General features: G+C 40.8%; 1 protein-coding gene across 1 annotated transcript in view; it reads left to right on the top strand.

Annotated features, from left to right (window-relative positions):
* The window catches only part of scin (scinderin), a 205,283-nt gene that overhangs the window by 149,612 nt on the left and 36,552 nt on the right, over window positions 1-19,119 (top strand). Inside the window, exons 7-9 of the mRNA XM_063043782.1 lie at window positions 4,496-4,584; window positions 6,138-6,353; window positions 16,908-17,029. Of these exons, the coding sequence (XP_062899852.1) occupies window positions 4,496-4,584; window positions 6,138-6,353; window positions 16,908-17,029 (427 nt within the window). The remainder of the gene's footprint in view (window positions 1-4,495; window positions 4,585-6,137; window positions 6,354-16,907; window positions 17,030-19,119) is intronic.

Here is a 19,119-nt window from a genome sequence, read left to right as displayed (position 1 = left end):
CTGCATCTGTGTCGGGAAAGGAGTTGTTGACGTTATCAAGATAATCTGGTGATCAGTCTTGATCTCATGGTTTCAGCCTGAAATGTTAACAATTGCTTTACCCTGCAGGTGTTGTTCAAACCACTGAGTTGAGAAGTTGAAACATAAAAGGACTGAGCTGAGGGGCTGGCTGCATTTCACTATGAGTGCCTCAGGTTTACTGATGTTAATTATAAAAACACTTCTTTTTTATCTTTCATTATTTAACTTAATTAATTTCTAGTTATTTAAGGGATTTTAATTTTTTATAATTTGTATCCATTTGAACTATTTTTCAGTGGCTCTCAGTGTCAGAGACATTTAACAAAAAGGTTATAAAGGTCCTTAACAGTCATGAGCTGTCAAAAGACCTGCAGGCAGAGAAAGGAAAATGAGGCTAAGGTAATATTTAGAGTTGAGTGTGTGCAGATGGCATACATGTCAACGACTGTGCACATTGCAGACTTTGGAACTACCACCAGATGATGCCACTGAGCTATGAAGAGCCTTTGTTGTCAACAGCACCTCCAAGTGAATAATAGTGGAGCTACATCGTATTTATTTTGCTTTTGTAATTGTTTTGAATGTATACGTGGAGTCACACAGTTACACAACACGGTAGCAGGCCTGTGGGCCCAGCTGGTCCATACCGACCAAGATGCTTCATCCAAGGTAGTCCCATTTGCCAGCATTTGCATCATAACCTTCTAAACATTTCTAATACTTGTATTTCAAACACAAGAAAATCTGCAGATGCTGGAGATCCAAAGCAACGCACAGAATCCTAGAGGAACTCAGCAGGTCAGGCAGCGTCTTCAGGACCTGAAGAAGGATCTCAGTCTGAAACGTCAGCTGCTTATTCTTTTCCGTAAATGCTGCCTGGCCTGCTGAGTTCCTCCAGCATTTTGTGTGTGTTACTAATCATGTACCTGTCTAACTGTTCTTTAAAAGTTGTTATTGTACTTGCTTCAACCACATGCTCTAGCAACTGATTCCTCATTGGTGCCACTTGTTGTTTAGAAAAAATTGTCCAACAAGTTCCCATTAAATTTCTTCCCTCTGTTTAAACCTATGCTCTCTAGTTCTTGATTCTACAACCTTGGGAAAAGACTGAGTGCATTGAATCTCATGATTTTACACACTTCTATCTGATCACCTCTCAGTCTCCTACGCTCTAAGCAACAAAACATGCTTATATCTCCTGCTGCTTTCTACCATTAAGCGAATTGTGCATCCAGTTAGCTTAATTAAGTTTTTTACAGTTGTTTTTGCTGGGGATAGTAGTAAGGATAAGGTCCCACTACCCATTAAACGCTCCCAATGGTATACATCTCAAATACCCTCTGACAACCAATCCAGTTCTTGGCCTTCACGTGTACCTTAGCTACTAAGCCCAGTGTCAGGAGAAGGGATAACGGCGGGTTACTGGCACCTTAAAACAAGTCGCTTCAGGCAGATGGGGACTCATCAGCCATGGTTGACAGCTCTGGAGAAGGAAAACTCTAATCTCAAACCTCTGCTATGTTGTGGCTATGCCCACTCATGGGGAAGGCTTCAGGAGTAAATCCTGAGGTAAAATCTGGAGCTGGAGTCCTTCGGGGGGTCCTAGGTTGAGTTCAACACTGACTGGCAACTCCTGCGTCACTGCTGGTGGGAGACCTCCACCCTCCTGGAGCTCAGAGCTGCTGCTCCTCAGAGAAACTCTAGTTACAACTCATTGACCTTCAACCCATTTGGGAAACTGAGGAGGAGAGAGAGAGGAGCTTAAGTTGCTGGAGGTTGTACTAGTCTCTGTTGGTCCTTTGGATTCATCAGCTGCGTGGAGATGGGAAAACTGCTAGATGTGCAACAGCTTTCCCTCCATACCTAGGCTGGTGTGCTGGCTTGCTTATCACAAGCTGGGATGCAACATCCATGGTTGACCCCGGACAAAAGAGAGCCTTAAGTATCTAATTAGCCATCTCTCCCTGGATTCCATGTGCTCTAACCATCAAGATAACCTTATCAAAGGTTTAACTAAAGTCCATATAAATCATGTTTACTGCAGAACCTTATTCAAATTCTTTTTCATAATCGTCAAAAAACTCAGTCATATATGATGTGATTTTCCATGCGCAAAGTCATGCTGACTACACCTAATCAGCTCCTGTCTTTCCAGATATATGCATTTTGTATCCCTCAGAATCCTCTCCAGTAATTTATCTACCATGGATGTTAGACTCGCCATGTTTTCCTTTGCCACCCTTCTTAAATAAAGCCTGAATATTTGCCTCCCTCCAGTTTAATGGCACGTTTTCCGTGGCTAATAATGATGCAATTATCTCTGTAGAGGCTTGTACAATTTCTTCTCCAGCTTCCCACAATGTTCTTGGATATACTTGATAAGTCTTTGGAGATTTATCTACCTTCATACATTTTAAGATATCTAGTGCCTCATAAAGGTATGTGGACTATCCCTAAGACCTCCCTTGTCTTAGTTCAGAAGTCTTCTTGTCTTTATCTACATCAAAAACACAGGAGAAGTATTCACTAATGGCCCTTTCGATCTCATGCAGATACACAGAAAGGTGCCTCTTTTGGTCTTTGAGAGGCCCTATTCTCTCCGTAGTTAAAAAGTTTGTTTCCCATAACATAGGTTCAAAATCTCTGGGTTTTCCTTAATCTTCGCTAAAGTTATCTCATTCCCTCTTTTTGCCAACCCGAATACCTACTTGAGTATGCTACTGTAATACTAATACGTCTCAAGGGACTCAGTTGATCACAACTGCATGTACCTGACCCATGCATCCTTCTTTTCCTGACCAGGGCCATTGTCATCCAAGGGTTCCTTATTCCTACCAATCTTGTCCTTCACTCCATCAGGAACATGCAGATCTTGAGCTCTGACTATTTCACCTTTAAAAGTCTCCCACTTACCTGTGGTCCTTTTGCCCAAAAACAATCAACTCCAATCAACCTTTGCATGCTTCTGTGTCATACTGTCAAAACTTACCTTGCCCCAATTTCAAACATGAACCTGTGGGTCAGTTATGTCCCTTTTTAAAACTAATAGAATTATGGTCACTGGTCCCTAAGTGCTTGCACACTGTCACCTCAGTCACCTGCCTCACCTTGGTACCAAAGAGTAGGTCAAGCTTTGTCCTTTCCCTAGTAGGGCCCTCTATCTATTGCTCAAGGAAACTTTCCTGAACCTACTAAATAAATGTCACCTCATGTAAGCAATTAGCAGGAAATCCTAGTATAAAGTTAAAACCCCTGAAGGCATGAAACACAGCATAATTTCCCTGTACATTTCATAACTCCTGTTGACTATTTGGAGACCTATAGTACAATCCTGAGAATGGGATCATATCCCAGTCTTATTTCTTAGCTCCACCCATCAAGCCTTCCTGGATGTTCCTTCAGTAATTTCATTTCTGATATCTACTGTGATATTCCCCCTTATAAAAATACAACTCCCCTTCCTTTTTCTTCTGCCTCTATCCTCCCTAAAACTCCAGTACCCTGGAGCATTAAGCTGCCAGTCCTGCCCCACCTTAAGCCACGTCTCTGTAATCTCTATAATGTCCCAGAACCACATCACCATCCAGGGTCATCCACCTTCCTTGTTAGACCTCCAGTATTGAAATAAGTGCAATTTAATCCAATGGGTTTGCAATCTGTTATCAAATGTAATTCAGATTGTAGAGTGAAGACCAGTTTGACAAACTCTCTGTGCTCATATTCTTGAAGCCATTGCAATGCAATGCAAGCCCAAGGTGATGTAGCGTGGATAATGTTTGTCCATTATCTCACATTTAGAAGCACCATATAAAGGACACAGTCACTGAGCTGGAGTAATTAGAACATAACTGGCTCATTAATGGGAGATTAGGACTCAAAATAAATTCTGCTTGTTTTCAATTAAGAGAGTTCTGCAGGAACATAGAGATGTTGGTGTTTTTTTTGATGGTCACGTGATTTGTGAACAAGTTCTAAGTTCTGTGCCAGTGAGTTTTGTCAGCTTTTGAGTTAAATAGTTAAATTTAAATAGTGACACCCATGCAAAGCTGGGAGTCTCCTAAATCACACTAAACATGGCTTTTCTGATTTAGGTAAGTGGATATTGCTCCTGCCTTTGCTTTATACAGTACTTATATGAACAGTGATGGTTTAGTTTGGAAATCAAGCATGTTGGACGACTTAGTTCCATTTCAGCCTAATGAATGACAGATAGAAAACAAATGTTCCCTATAAGAGTTGAGATAAATTAGTATTATTTTAGACAATAGCACAAAGAGTGTGACCAGTTGGAGATGTACTCTTTGGATGACGGTAGTAAACGTGATGATAAGATATTGAAGTGTATGAAATAGATAATAAAGTTATGAAAATAATACATTCACATGAGGTCTAACATTAAAGTGAAAGTGAATTCAAATGCACATTCATGACTTTTCATGAGCTGTTTTGAATAAGGAAATATTCTGGTACTTAGGTAAAAATGCAAATCCACAGGAAAGGAAGGCAGCTATGAAAACCGCTGAGGACTTCATAAAAAAAATGGGCTACCCATCTAATAGTCAGGTAAGAGACTTTCAAATAAGGTTCAGCTATTGCATTAAGTAACTCTGCTTAAGGGACAATGTATTGTTTCCTTGACAACTCAGTTGTGTAATTTAAAATGTATTTTATCTCAATGCTACAGCGTAAAAGTATCTGTCTGTACACCATAATGAAAATGATTGGCAGATGTCGTAATTCAACACTCTCCTTACAGTGGAAATGTTGCCTGTTTAACAACACATTTCAGGAAAAATGAAACAGAAGTTTTAAATTGTATAAAACAGAAAAAAGAAGCATACTGGAATCCTTGCAGCAAATCTACCCTGGTCAAATAAATAAAACTAAAGTTAATCACTGTCAGTTCAAGCGCTGACAGGAAATTAAATGAGGATTTGCAGCTTTAATTTTCTGCAAGTTATGTAAAACAGAAATATATAGAATGGGAAAAAATGCCTAATCTGCACAGATAAAAATGTTGAATAAAACATGGCAACAGTTAAACATATGAGTATTTTAATAAGTAGGGGTTTCATACTTTAGAATATGTGTATTTTTAGACAGTTTTATAGTTTGCTAAAGGATATTTTTGCTAGTGATTTGCTGTTCTACTTAAGTTGCAATGGGTTTATTTAGTAAATACATTTGGGCTCTGATACGTTTCCAGAAGAAGAAATTGTGTGGGACAATGGTTACCACACTGGACTATACTGCTACAGTCCTTTCCCTGGTGTAGGAGTTGTTCTGATCCGAAGGACAAACTTCAAAACTGGGCAAAGAGTTCATTTCTTTATTTTTTTTGAGAGAGAGCGTGGAATGGGCCTTTCCAGCCCTTTGATCCACACCGCCCAGTAATCCCCCAATTTAACCCTAGCCTGATCACAGGATAATTTGCAATGACCAACTAACCTACCAACCGGTATGTCTTCAGACTGTGGGAGGAAACTGGAGCACCAGGAGGAAACCCACATTTAAACTGATTTACAACTCTCTCTATAAATTTGCCCAGACGATTAAGCACACTGCAGCCTGATTTTTTTTTTGGGGGGGGGTGTCTCGCATTATTAAGTTTGCGTTTTTTCTTTTTCTCCTATGCCACTGATTTCATGTTGATTCCAACTCAGACTCCATGTTCAAGGGCAAGGATTCCCAACATGGGGCTCATGGACCCCTCAGTTAATGGTGGAGGTCCATAGCATAAAAAAGGTTGGGAACCCCTGTTCAAGAGGACCTGCTTCTTGTCACTGTCGGGGTTCCAGTTAGATTCGAACTACATTGCCAAATCTTCCTTAATTTGGCAGGCATTCCTACCAAATAGGTCACAAAGAGAAGTCACACACTTAGCTAACTTGACATATGAAGCTTTACTTGCTGGAGTTGCACACACCGTGCTCTTGCTGTTGACATAATTTTAGCTGCTCTATATTGGGAGACGATCGCTGAAGCAGTAGTAAAGGATTTGCATGAATATCGAAGTCACCAAGAATCTGCAAAAACAATGAGTCCTGTAAAATTCCAGCTATTGCCGTTTGTAAAATTGCTACTACAGGAAATTAAATCTTTGTTTCTTACTGCAGATTCAAGTCCTTCCACAAGGAGGAGAAACTCCTACCTTCAAACAGTTCTTTAAGAATTGGAAAGACCTAGATCAGAGTGAGGGTTTCGGAAAAGTATACGTCACAGAGTCAATCGCAAAAGTCAAGCAGATTGAATTTGATGCCTCAAAGCTTCACAGCTGCCCTCAGATGGCTGCCAAACATAACATGGTCGATGACGGTTCTGGAAAAACAGAGGTAACTTACCATCATCATATCAAACAGGAATGAGGAATTATATCTGATTGCTTTGAGAAATGGTGTAACAACACTAAACACTTACAGAGAACTCCACTTAAGAGTAAATTCAGGATAAATTATGTAAATTTCCAATCCTTCTTTTCATTTCTCCCAGGTTTTCAATTATAATTCTCTATTACCTGGAGGATATGGGGATATAAATATACTTTCACAACTTCAAAAATTAATTTTCTGTGCTGTTTAAAATGGAAAATCTGGAGTGGGGTGACTCTGTGCATATTTCTGGGTCTCAAAAGTACCCATCAGGAAATTCAATACCAATATTTAGGTATAGGTTTTGTCTGCCCCGCCACCATCCTTTCCAGATTGCAATGACATCAGCAATATTCACATACAGTGAGACTTTTACCCTCATTGGTCTACAAAACAACAATCCTTACTCACAAGCTCGTTCCAAATAAATAAGCTATTTCCCCTCACATACACCCTGGACTGCTTTGAAAATGGGGGTCGGAGTCTTGGTCAGTTGCAGTTTCCTATCCTCACTTGTCTATCTACACAGACTTATGGCAACTTGCTGTCAGTAGTTCGCTCTCCAGGACCTCCATGCACAAGGAGTATTCTTTGTCTGAACACCGTTCACAAGACTATCAAGGCACTGCTGACTGCCTCCTAGCCCCCAACCCCAGAGGTGATTCCCCACTCGTTCCCATCAGTGCACCATCCATTCATTCAGTAGCAGCACTCCCAGTGAGTTGTCAGAGTTGTGTATCCCATTAAGAGCTAACTCCATGCTGAAGCAGCAAGAATTTGCTAAATGTCAATAGTAGGAGCTATTCTGAAGCTGACAGTGTCATAGCAGGGGATCACAACAGCAGTGTTCTAAAAAACTTTTGTCATTTAAAACTTTTCCTCCTTGTATGACTTTTACAACAGTGTTAAAATGAAATACCATACTGCTTAAATGCCACACAAAAATAAAAAAGCAGGGAAAAACTTTAAGGCCAGTCAAGCACTTTGTTTCATTATAATTTTAATGTATCTACATAGGGACAAAATGGCACTATGTTAAATGACAAGACATACTTGTTGAAACAATATCATCATGATACAAGTCTTGTATGATGCAGTTTACATCCTTTCTAGATTACTGAGGGCCACAAGAGGCAAAATGGTATTGTTAAAATTGATACAGCTTTATGCTAGTTCCACCCAGTACAGCATTTGCAGACAGCACAAACTGAGGCAGAATACAGCATCTGAGACCTGTCATTTCATTGAAGTCCTAACTCATTACTGAGATGGGCCTCCACCTGAACCAGGGGAATAGCAAACACCAGGTTCTGTCAAAATTGAAATGACACCATGCAACATTGCAGCAAGGTAATCAGCACCATTTGAAGTCGAGCAACTATGGAGAAAGGAAGTGAAAATTAACCCATGTTGAAGATTAAATGGTGCTCCTGTCATCAGAAAGCACTCCATGATTTAAAAGTGGTTGAAGTGAGGTTGAGTTACTTCATCAGTGTTAATCTGTATGACTGTGATGATCTTTTGCTCTGGTATGGTGGTGTGATATCGCCATGGCTGGTTATCGCCCATGGTACATTTATGATTGGCAATAAAACCTTCAGACACAGGAGCAGAATTAGGCCACTAAGCTCATGAAGTCAGTTCCGTCATTCATTCCATCATGGCTGATTTATTATCCCCCTCAAACCCATTCTCCTGCCTTCTCCTATACTCTTTGATGCCTTGATTAATCAAGAACCTACCAACCTCCGCCTTAGATATACCCAGCGACTTGGCCTGTGGTAAGGAATTCCACTGATTCACCACCCCCTGGCTACAGAAATTTTGTCTCATCTGAGTTCTAATGGGAGGTCCTTCAATTGTGGAGGCTGTGCCCTCTGGTACTAAACTTATCTACTAGGAAGCATCCTCTCCACATCCATTCTATCTAGACCTTTCAATATTGGATTGGTTTCAATGAGATCCACGCTCATTCTTCTGAACTCCAGTGAGTACAGGCCCAGAGCTACCAGTGCTCCTCATATGTTAAGCCTTTCATTCCTAAGAGAATTCCTGTGAACGTCCTGTGGACCCTCTCCAACAATAGTACTTCTATCCATGCTCGTACCTTTCCTGCAACACCACGGGCTCTTAACTTGTTAAGCAGCCCCATGTCAAAGGCATTCTGAAAATCCAGATAAACAACATCCACTGACTTTCCTTTGCCTATGCTGCCTGTTATTTCCTTGAAGAATTCCAATAGATTTGTCAGGCAAGAATTCCTTTTTAGAAAACTATGACAACATTAGCCTATTTTATCATGTGCCTCCATGATATGAAATGATATGAAATGATATGAAACCTCAGAGAGGTAATAGACTCCAACATATTTTCAACCTCTGCGGTCAGGCAAACTGGCCTATAACCTCTTGTGTTTTCTGCTTCCCTCCCTTCTTAAAAGAGTGGAGTGACATTTGTAATTTTCCAGTCCTCAGGAACCATCCCAGAATTCTTGAAAGCTCATTACTAATGCCTCCACAATCTCTTCAGCAACTTCTTTCAGAACCCTGGGATACAGTACATCTGGAAGAGGTGTTTATCTTCCTTCAGACTTTACAGCTTCCCAAGCACCTTCTCCTTAGCAATAGCTTTCTGCCTAACTCCCTAAATTCTCTCTTTCATATCCACAGTATCTGCTTTCTACTCCTCTAATTATGGATCATAAGACCAGAAGATCTAGGAGCAGACTTAGGCCATTTGGCCCATCGAATCTGCTTCGTTATTGCATCATAGCTGATCCATTTTCCCTCTTAGCCCCAATCTTCTGTCTTCTGCCCGTATCCCTTTATGCCCTGCCTAATCAAGAATCTATCAACGTTTGTCTTAAGTATACCCAATGACTTGGCCTCCACAGCCACCTGTGGCCAAGAATTCCATGGATTCACCACCTTCTGGCTATAGAAGTTCCTCCTTCTCTCTGTTCTGAGAAAACAGCCCTCTATTCTGATAACATACACACAAAATGCTGGTGGAACGCAGCAGGCCAGACAGCATCCGTAGGAAGAAGCACAGTCGACGTTTCAGCCCGAGATCCTTTGTCAGGTCAAACTGAAAGAAGAGATAGTCAGCTTCTTCCTGTGGATGCTGTCTGGCCTGCTGCATTCCACCAGCATTTTCTGTGTGTTGCTTGAATTTCCAGCATCTGCAGATTTCCTCGTGTTTGCCTTTATTCTGATGCTGTGTCCTCCTGGTCTTAGACTCTCCCACCATAGGAAACATCCTCTCCACATCCACACTATCAAGGCCTTTCACCATTTGATAGGTTTTAATGAGGTCACCCCTCATTTTTCCTAATTCCAGCAAATACAGGCCCAGAGCTATCAAACACTGTTCATGTGACAAGCCATTCAATCCAGGAATCATTTTTGTGAACCTCTTTTGAACCCTCTCCAGTTTCAGCACATCCTTTTTAAGATAAAGTGGCCCAAATCTGCTCGTAATACTCCAAATGAGGCCTCAATAGGTCTTTATAAAGTCTCAACATTATATCCTTGCTTTTATATTATAGGCCTCTTGAAATGAATACTAAGATTGCATTTGCCTTCCTCACCACAGACTCAACCTGAAAATTAACCTTTAGGGAATCCTGCACAAGGATTCCAAGTCACTTTGCACCTCCGTTTTTCGTATTTTCTCTTCATTTAGAAAATTGTCAGCCCTTTCATTTCTTCCACCAAAGTGCAAGATCATACACTTCCCGACACTGTATGCCATCTGCCACTTCTTTGCCTATTCTCCCAGTCTGTCTAAGTCCTTTTGTCGCCTCTCTACTTCCTCAAAACAGCCATGTATTTTCATATCATCTGCAAATTTTGCAACAAAGCCATCAATCCCATCATCTTAATCATTGACATATAACATAAACACAGTCCCAACACAGACCCCTGTGAAACACAACTAGTCACCGGCAGCTGACAAGAAAGTGCTACCTTTATTCCCACACTGTGCCTCCAACCAATCACCCACTGCTTTATTCATGCCAGAATCTTTCCTGTAATACCATGGGCTCATACCTTGTTAAGCAGCCTCATTTGTGGCACCTTGTCAAAGGCCTTCAGAAAATGCAAGTACACAGCATCATCTTTGTCTATCCAGCTTGTTACTTCTTCAAAGGATTCCATCCGATTTATCAGGCAAGATCTTCCCTTGAGGAACTCGTGCTGACTACAGTCTATTTTACCATGTGCGTCCAAGTACCCTCATCCTTAATAATCGACTCCAACATCTTCCCAACCACTGGGTTCAGAGTAATTGGCCTATAATTTCCTTTCTACTATCTCTCTCTCCCTTCTTGAAGAGTGGAGTGACATTTGCCATTTTCCAGTCTTCCGGAACTGTTCAGAATCTGGTGATTCTTGAAAGATCATTACTAATGCCTCCAAGATCTCTTCTGCCACCTCTTTCATAACTCTGGGGTGTACACCATCTGGTCCAGGTGACTTACTTACCTTCCAGTTTCCAAGAGCCTTTTCTGTAATTATGGTAATTTAAGACACTTCATGTCCCCTGACAGCGGGAACTTCCACCATACTGCCAGTATCTTCCACAGTAAAGACTGATGCAAAATACTTATTCAGTTCATCCGCCATTTCATTGTTTCCATTACTACCTCTCCAGCAATGTTTTCCAGCGATCCAATATCCACTCTTGCCTCTCTTTTGTACTTTATGTATCTGAAGAAACTTTTGGTATCCTTTTTAATATTATTGGCTAGCTTACTTTCGTATTCCATCTTTACCTTCTTAATCACTTTATTAGTTGCCTTCTGTTGCTTTTTAACACCTTCCCAATCCTCTAATTTCCTGCTAATTATTGCTCTATTATATGCCCTCTCTTTGGCTTTTATGTTGGTTTTAACTTCTCATGTTGGGTATGGTTGTGTTATCTTTCCCTCAGAATATTTCTTTCTGTTTGGGATGTATATATCCTGTACCTTCGGAATTTCTTGCAGAAGCTCCAGCCATTGCTGCTCTGCTTCCATCTCTGCCAGTGCTCTTTTCCATTCAATTCTGCCTATCTCCTCTCTCATGCCTCTGTAATTCCCTTTACTCAACTGTAATGCTGATACATCTGATTTTAGCTTCTCCTCCTGAAATGTCAGGGTGAATTTGATCATATTATGATCATTGGCCCCTAAGGGTTCTTTTACGGTAGTTTTCTAATCAATTCTGGTTCATTGCACAACACCCAATCTGGAATAGCTGATCCTTTAGGAGGCTCATAGAAACATAGAAAACCTATGTTTTCTACAGCACTATACAGGCCCTTCGGCCCCCAAAGCTGTGCCGAACATGTCCTTACCTTAGAAATTACCTAGGGTTACCCTTAGCCCTCTATTTTTCTGAGCTCTATGTACCTGTCCAGGAGTCTCTTAAAACACCCTATCGTACTGCCTCCACCATCGTTGCCGGCAGCCCATTCCACGCACTCACCACTCTCTGTGTGAAAAAAACTTACCGCTGACATCTCCTCTGTACCTACTTCCAAGCACCTCTCATGCTAGCCATTTCAGCTCTGGGAAAAAGCCTCTGACTATCTACGCGATCAATGCCTCTCATCATCTTAGACACCTCTATCAGGTCACCTCTCATCCTCCATTGCTCCAAGGAAAAAAGGCTGAGTTCACTCACCTATTCTCATAGGGCATGCTTCCCCAATCCAGGCAACATCCTTGTAAATCTCCTCTGCACCCTTTCTATGGTTTCCACATCCTTCCTATAGTGCCTAAGAGATGGCTCAAGCATCTCTTAGGCACTCTAGAAATTCCCCCTCCTGTAATCCAGCACCAACCTGATTTTCCCAATCTACCTGCATATTGAAATCTGACTATTGTAACATTGCCCTTTTGACATGCATTTTCTATCTCACATTGTAATTTGTAGGCCACATCCTTACTATTCTTTGTGGTTTTGTGTACAACTCCCATCAGGTCATTTTAATCTTGCAATTCCTTAGCTCTATCCACATTGATTCAACACCTTCCAAGCCTAAGTCACCTCTTCTGAAGATTTTTGTTTTTTTTTTAACAAACACGGCAACGCCGCCCCCCTCTGTCTTCCTGATCGCTGCTGCACTCTTCTTCTCCCCACTTCCCTTCTGAGCCACAGAGCCAGTCTCATTGCCAAAGACCCAGTTGTCATGGTTTCCTCCTGGTAGGTTGACCTCCACACAATAGTATCCAAAGCGGTATACTTATTATTGAGTGAAATAGCCACAGGGGTACTCTGCACTGGCTGCCTTGACCCTTTCCCTCTCCTGACAGTCACCCTGGTACCTGACTCCTGCAACTTAGGGGTGACTACCTCCCTGTAGTTCCTATATATCATTTCCTCATTTTTCCATATGAGCCAGAGTTCATCAAGGTGCAGCTCCAGTTCCTTAACCCTGTCTCTAAAGAGCTGCAGCTCGATGTACTTCATGCAAATGTAGTTATCAGGGAGACTGGAGGATTCACAGAGTTCCCGCATCTCACACAAGGAACATACCACTACCTCTGGACTCATTCTCAGTGCACTAGCTATGTACTAACAGAAAAATCAACTTAATTAGAACCTCCACCTTTGCTTGTCCAAGCCTGTTCTCTCCTAAGCCTGTTGAGCCAAAGCCAGACCACTCTAACAATACTCCACTTGCACTCTCTTTCTTTTTATTGGCCCCACACTGACTGCCGCCTGCCAATAAAGAGCCAGAAAGTACCTGAGCTCTTTCTAAACCTCGCACTGCGTCACAACAAGCAACATCTCGCACTGATTGCAACCTGCCAAAAAGAGCCGAAAAGTAGCTCATTCTGCATCACCAACGAATGACGTCTCGTGCTGATTGTGGCCTGCCAAAACACAATGATATTGATTTCATGTTTTTATAATTGTAATGAATCTCAGTAAAAAAAATAAAACAATAAAAGCTTAATTTCATGGAACAACTTTTCAAAATTATTTTAATTTTGAATTTATGTAGTTTTGTCAAAGCATTTTTGGAAGTGATGTGGCCATAGTTCAAGGAATCTATCTGCCTCATAGGTATAAGTGTGAAATATGTTGATATAAGCTGAGGTCTGTAGCTAATAATTTGAACTGACTATGACACTGGTGCTTTTTAGAGAAGCATTCAATGGGTTTCCCATTTCAGGAGTATAGGAGCATATAGGACTAAAGGATATTAGATTATGAGGACACTCAGTCCTCGTTTATTGTCATTTAGAAATGCATGCATTAAGAAATGATACAATGTTCCTCCAGTGTGATATCACAAAAAAACAAGACAAACCAAAGACTAACACTGGCAAAACCACATAATTATAACATACAGTTACAACAGTGCAAAGCAATACCATAATTTAATAAAGAACAGACCATGGGCACGGTAAAAAAAAAAAGGTCTCAAAGTTCCGATTGACTCCTGATAGTCCAGATAGCAGGCGGCAAAAGGGAGAAACTCTCCCTGCCATAAACCTCCAGGTGCTGACAACTGTCGATGCATTGGAAGCACCCGGCCACTGCTGACACTGAGTAATCCATCTGGTTTTTACCATGTCAAACACTTTTCAAGGAAAAGGAACTTGAACACGGTGAACCTCTTATGGCCTTAAAACATTTTAATAAGCCTTTTTTTTTTCAATGAGGTACTCTTTTTGTAAAGGAGTCCCTCGACCGGAGTTTCCATTCTGGGGTCCACGGACCCCTCAGTTAGTAATAGTGGCCCAGGGCATAAAAAAGTTGGGAACTCTGCCCTAGAGTAATATAGATAAATGTACCTGTCTATTTATATTAGCTTAATACTATATATGATTTTGACAGTGTATACTCCTTTCTCTGTTTGTATTATTATTGATTTATGTATTTGAGATAACCTCTCCTCTGGTTTGTATTTACCCTTATTCTTCTAAATCAATAAAAAGTATTGCAAGTGGTAAATGTACCTGACAAAATAACACCAAATAAAATTCCACAGGTAGCAATGAACTCAATAGAATATTTATTACCCTGGTATTAACTGGGAGTAAAGGTTTGCCGGACCAGCTGGTGGTGTAGTGGCATCAACACTGGACTTCAAGGCAGATGGTCCTGAGTTCAAACCCAGCCGGGTCCCAACCTGGGCAGCAGCAGTGTCTGCACGGAAGAAAGGCCTAGCAATCTGCTTCCGTATCTTGCCTTGAAAACCCTGTGGCCCATGAGGTCACGAAGAGTCAGACTCGACTAAAACAATTGAACAACAACAACAAGGCTTTGCCAAGACGCAAGTATAGCTAAAATTAAAAACAAAAAAATCTGCTGGAAATACTCAGCTGGTCAAGAAGCATCAGTGGAGAGAAAAACATAGTGAACAGTCAGATCTATGACCAGGAAAGCTCCTCTTGCTTGGCCAGTGTTGTTTGTGGATTTTTTTTTTAGTAGAAACATAGAAAACCTACAGCACAATACAGGCCCTTCACCCCACAATGCTGTGTCGAACATGTCCTTACTTTAGAAATTAACTAAGGTTACCCATAGCCCTCTATTTTTCTAAGCTCCATGCATCTGGTATGGAAGTTGTCCTGTCCAAGACTGTCTCCCTTTCTGTTCACCATTTACACCACGGACTTCAACTACTGCACAGAGTCTTGTCATCTTTAGAAGTTTTCTGATGACTCTGCCATAGTTGGATGCATCAGCAAGGGAGATGAGGTTGAGTACAGGGCTACGGTAGGAAACTTTGTCACATGGTTTGAGCAGAATTATCTGCAGCTTAATGTGAAAAAGACTAAGGAGCTGATGGTAGACCTGAGGAGAGCTAAGGCACTGGTGACCCCTGTTTCCATCCAGGGGGTCATTGTGGACATGGTGGAGGGTTACAGATACCTGGGGATATGAATTGACAATAAACTGGACTGGTCAAAGAACACTGAAGCTGTCTACAAGAAGGGTCAGAGCTGTCTCTATTTCCTGAGGAGACTGAGGTCCTTTAACATCTGTCTGACGATGCTGAGGATGTTCTATGAGTCTGTGGTGGCCAGTGCTATCATGTTTGCCTTTGTGTGCTGCGGCAGCAGGCTGAGGGTAGCAGACACCAACAGAATTAACAAACTCATTCGTAAGGCCGGTGATGTTGTGAGGATGGAACTGGACTCTCTGACGGTGGTGTCTGAAAAGAGGGTGCTGTCCAAGTTGCATGCCATCTTGGACAAGATCTCCCATCCCCTACATAATGTACAGGTTGGGCACAGGAGTACATTCAGCCAGAGACTCATTCCACCGAGATGCAACACAGAGCGTCATAGGAAGTAATTCCTGCCTGTGGCCATCAAACTTTACAACTCCTCCCTTGGAGGGTCAGACACCCTGAGCCAATTGGCTGGTCCTAGACTTATTTCATAATTTACTGGCATAATTTACATATTACTATTTAACTATTTATGGTGCAACTGTAACGAAAGCCGATTTCCCCCGGGATCAATAAAGTATGACTATGACTATGATTATGAAGAAGCTGCAGAAGATCGTGAACACAGCCCAGCACATCACACAAACCAATCTTCCATCCTTGGACTCACTTTACACTGCACACTGTCGGAGCAGTGCTGCCAGGATAATCAAGGACACAACCCACCCAGCCAACACACTTTTTGTCCCTCTTCCCTCTGGGAGAAGGCTCAGGAGCTTGAAGACTCATACGACCAGATTTGGGAACAGCTTCTTTCCAACTGTGATAAGACTGCTGAACAGATCCTGACCCGGATCTGGGCCGTACCTTCCAAATATCCGGACCTGCCCCTCGGTTTTTTTGCACTACTTTACTTTTCCTTTTCTATTTTCTATTTATGATTTATAATTTAAATTTTTAATAGTTACTATTGATTTGTACTCCAGGGAGCACGAAGAGCAGAATCAAATATCGCTGTGATGATTGTACGCTCTAGTATCAATTGTTTAGCGATTATAAAGTATCTATCCAGGAGCCTTTTAAAAGACCCTATCGTTTCTGCCTCCACCACGGCACTGGCAGCCCATTCCACGCACTCACCACTCTCTGCGTTTTTAGAAAAAAAACTTACCCCTGACATCCCCTAATCTACAACGTAAAGAAAAATAGAATCTCAGTTTAAGATCTCATCCAAGAGGCAATGACTTGGACAGTACTGAACCTCCTCATGTTATGGAAAACCGGTGCTTGTGCTGCTGCTACCCATTTCCTGCTGGCTTGAAAAGTTTAAATCAAACCTTGGATTTTTTGTACTATTTCTCTCAGCTGATTATCTCAATTAAGGCAGCAAGGACTACAATTCAAAAACAATTCATGGTTGTGGCACGTAGTAATTTGATATGATAAAATGCGTATCAAACATAAGTGGAAATTTATTCTCAATATTGAAATTGTTATGTATAGTATAGCATAGCTCACCAGCAACTTTGTTCCACTGTTTGATAAGTTGAGTCTGTGTGATGCCATTTATTGAATCTAAATAAAGTTATGATAATGCTTCTCCTTTTTTCCCTATTCTAGATCTGGCGAGTTGAGAGCAATGGGCGGATTCCTGTGGAACCTGAAACATTTGGACAATTTTACGGTGGAGATTGTTACATCATTCTTTATACATACAAATTGGGACAGATTATCTACACCTGGTGTGTATACCAAATCTCGATTAGTTTTAGTCTACCATATTCGCACACTATTATGCAATTTCCAAAAACAGCCCAGTTTGGTGAGAGTAGTTGCCTTTCCCCATTGGTTAGAGAGGGGATGTTAAAAACCAAATTCAAATTCCCTTTTTTTGAAATGAGTTGCCTCATGACTACAGAGAGTAGATCAGTCTCACTCTTATCAGTTTATGGGCAAGCTAGGGCAAGCTTTTTATCTGTTCCAGCCTTCCTTTATGTTAATAAACCTGAATTGCTTAACATGGTTAAACTATTGATTATTTACCAACAAAATTTTACAGAAACTGATATAAATGGTCAAAATAAAAGTTTCTATTGATTATACTTAAAAACTTAAATTTCTCTCCTTTATGGTACCCTAAAAACGTTTGGCACCTAACGCTAACACAGAAACAGGGATTTATTTTTGCATCTTGAAAATGGGCCATTCTTGCTTTAGGAAATTGTTGTGGTGGTTTTTTTTGCCCTTTAAGGAGTATTAAAACAGAAACTGCATTAATCAGGCAGCTGCCACCTCATTCACGAGCTTACTCGTTGGAGTTCACCCTATGACAGCTACGGGACGGGTGGATCGTAGAAAATGAGCCAAGGAGAATTATGAGGAAGGAGGAGAGCTAATGAAACACAGTTTTCTAGATAGAGCCCCATTCCCAGTACAGAAAGTAGGCTGGTCCTATTCTATTCAATGCTAGTCCCAAACAGCAATAGCATCAGGATCAATTCTGATGGTGTCTGTGCAATGATAATGAAGTACGAATGCTTCTCTCTGTGATCAGAGCTTCTACATGTGAGACTTCAATGCATGAAAATGATTGGGGGAATTAATAAAACAGAATGATGTCCTAGCAGAAAGACCTATATGATTCAGTACTTCCAATATGTTACACTGTTTGATTTTTTTTAGGTGTTAAAACTGAAATGCTTTTTTTATCAATTTGTGTGGCTAGGTAATTAATAGGCACCATGCATGTAAATGGGATTATCATATACGCAAAGTACAGTGGCGAAAAGGCATCTGCATTAGAGTGGTAACATAATTAAAAATGCAGATGCTGAAAAGCTAAAATTTAAAAAAATGCAGGAAATACTCAGCAGGTCAGGCTGCATCTGTGGGAAGAGAAAACAGAAAACATTGGCTCTGTTTCACTTCTCGCAGATGCATCGAAACTTGCTGGATATTTCCAGCATTTTGAATTTTTATTTTAGATTTCCAGCATATGATTTATTTTAACTTAATTGTTAAATTCATGGCAATTTCCCTTCCAGGAATGACTTGCACTCAGTTTTAAGTGACAGTGGTTTCCCAGTGGATGGGACTTCTGCCAAAAATGGCTGCAAACTTATGCATAAATATATCTTATGTGCAACTTAAACATAAAGAACAGACAGAAATAGTTTTTAATTGTTTCTGAATAAAGTATTTTTAATTATTGTAGGATTGACTTTCTGATCCATTAATGATTGAGGCATAGCGTTCAGGAGCAGAAAATGATCAAGATGGCAGACAGCATGCTAGCCTTCATGGCAGGAGAATTTTCATATGACTAAGGATGTCTTAAAGAGATGATAAAGTCCCTGTGAGATTGCACTTGGAATATTTTATCTAAGTCTGGTTTCCTATCTAAATACCTGTGCTAGAGGAAGTGCAGTGAAGATTTACCAGATTAATCCCAAATTGGTTGTTCTGGTTTATTTTATTAAGCAGACTAGGCCTGTTTTGCCTAGAGTTTAGAATAATGAGAGATGATCTCAATTAAACATTCATAATTCTATGGAACTTTATAACGAGCTGCAGGGTAGATTTTTTTTCCCATCCAATGGTCTAAAGTGTCAAAATAAGGATAGTCAGATGTGAGATGTAAAGAAATGATTTCACTCAGCAGGTAATGAATCTTCAGAATGTTTTACCCAAAAGTGCCATACAGGTTGCATTGCAGAGTACATCAGAGAAAATGATCAATAGATTTTTTGGATATTCAGGAAATCAATGGAAATGGGAGGAAAGTGGTGCTGAGATAAATGGTTGACCAGTGTATTAATGAATGGTGGAGTGG

Source organism: Mobula hypostoma, chromosome 3 (genome assembly GCF_963921235.1).
Source record: "Mobula hypostoma chromosome 3, sMobHyp1.1, whole genome shotgun sequence".
Taxonomy (NCBI): Eukaryota; Metazoa; Chordata; class Chondrichthyes; order Myliobatiformes; family Myliobatidae; genus Mobula; species Mobula hypostoma.
The sequence above is the reverse complement of the archived record's forward strand: the minus strand, read 5'-3'. Positions and strand labels throughout refer to the sequence as shown.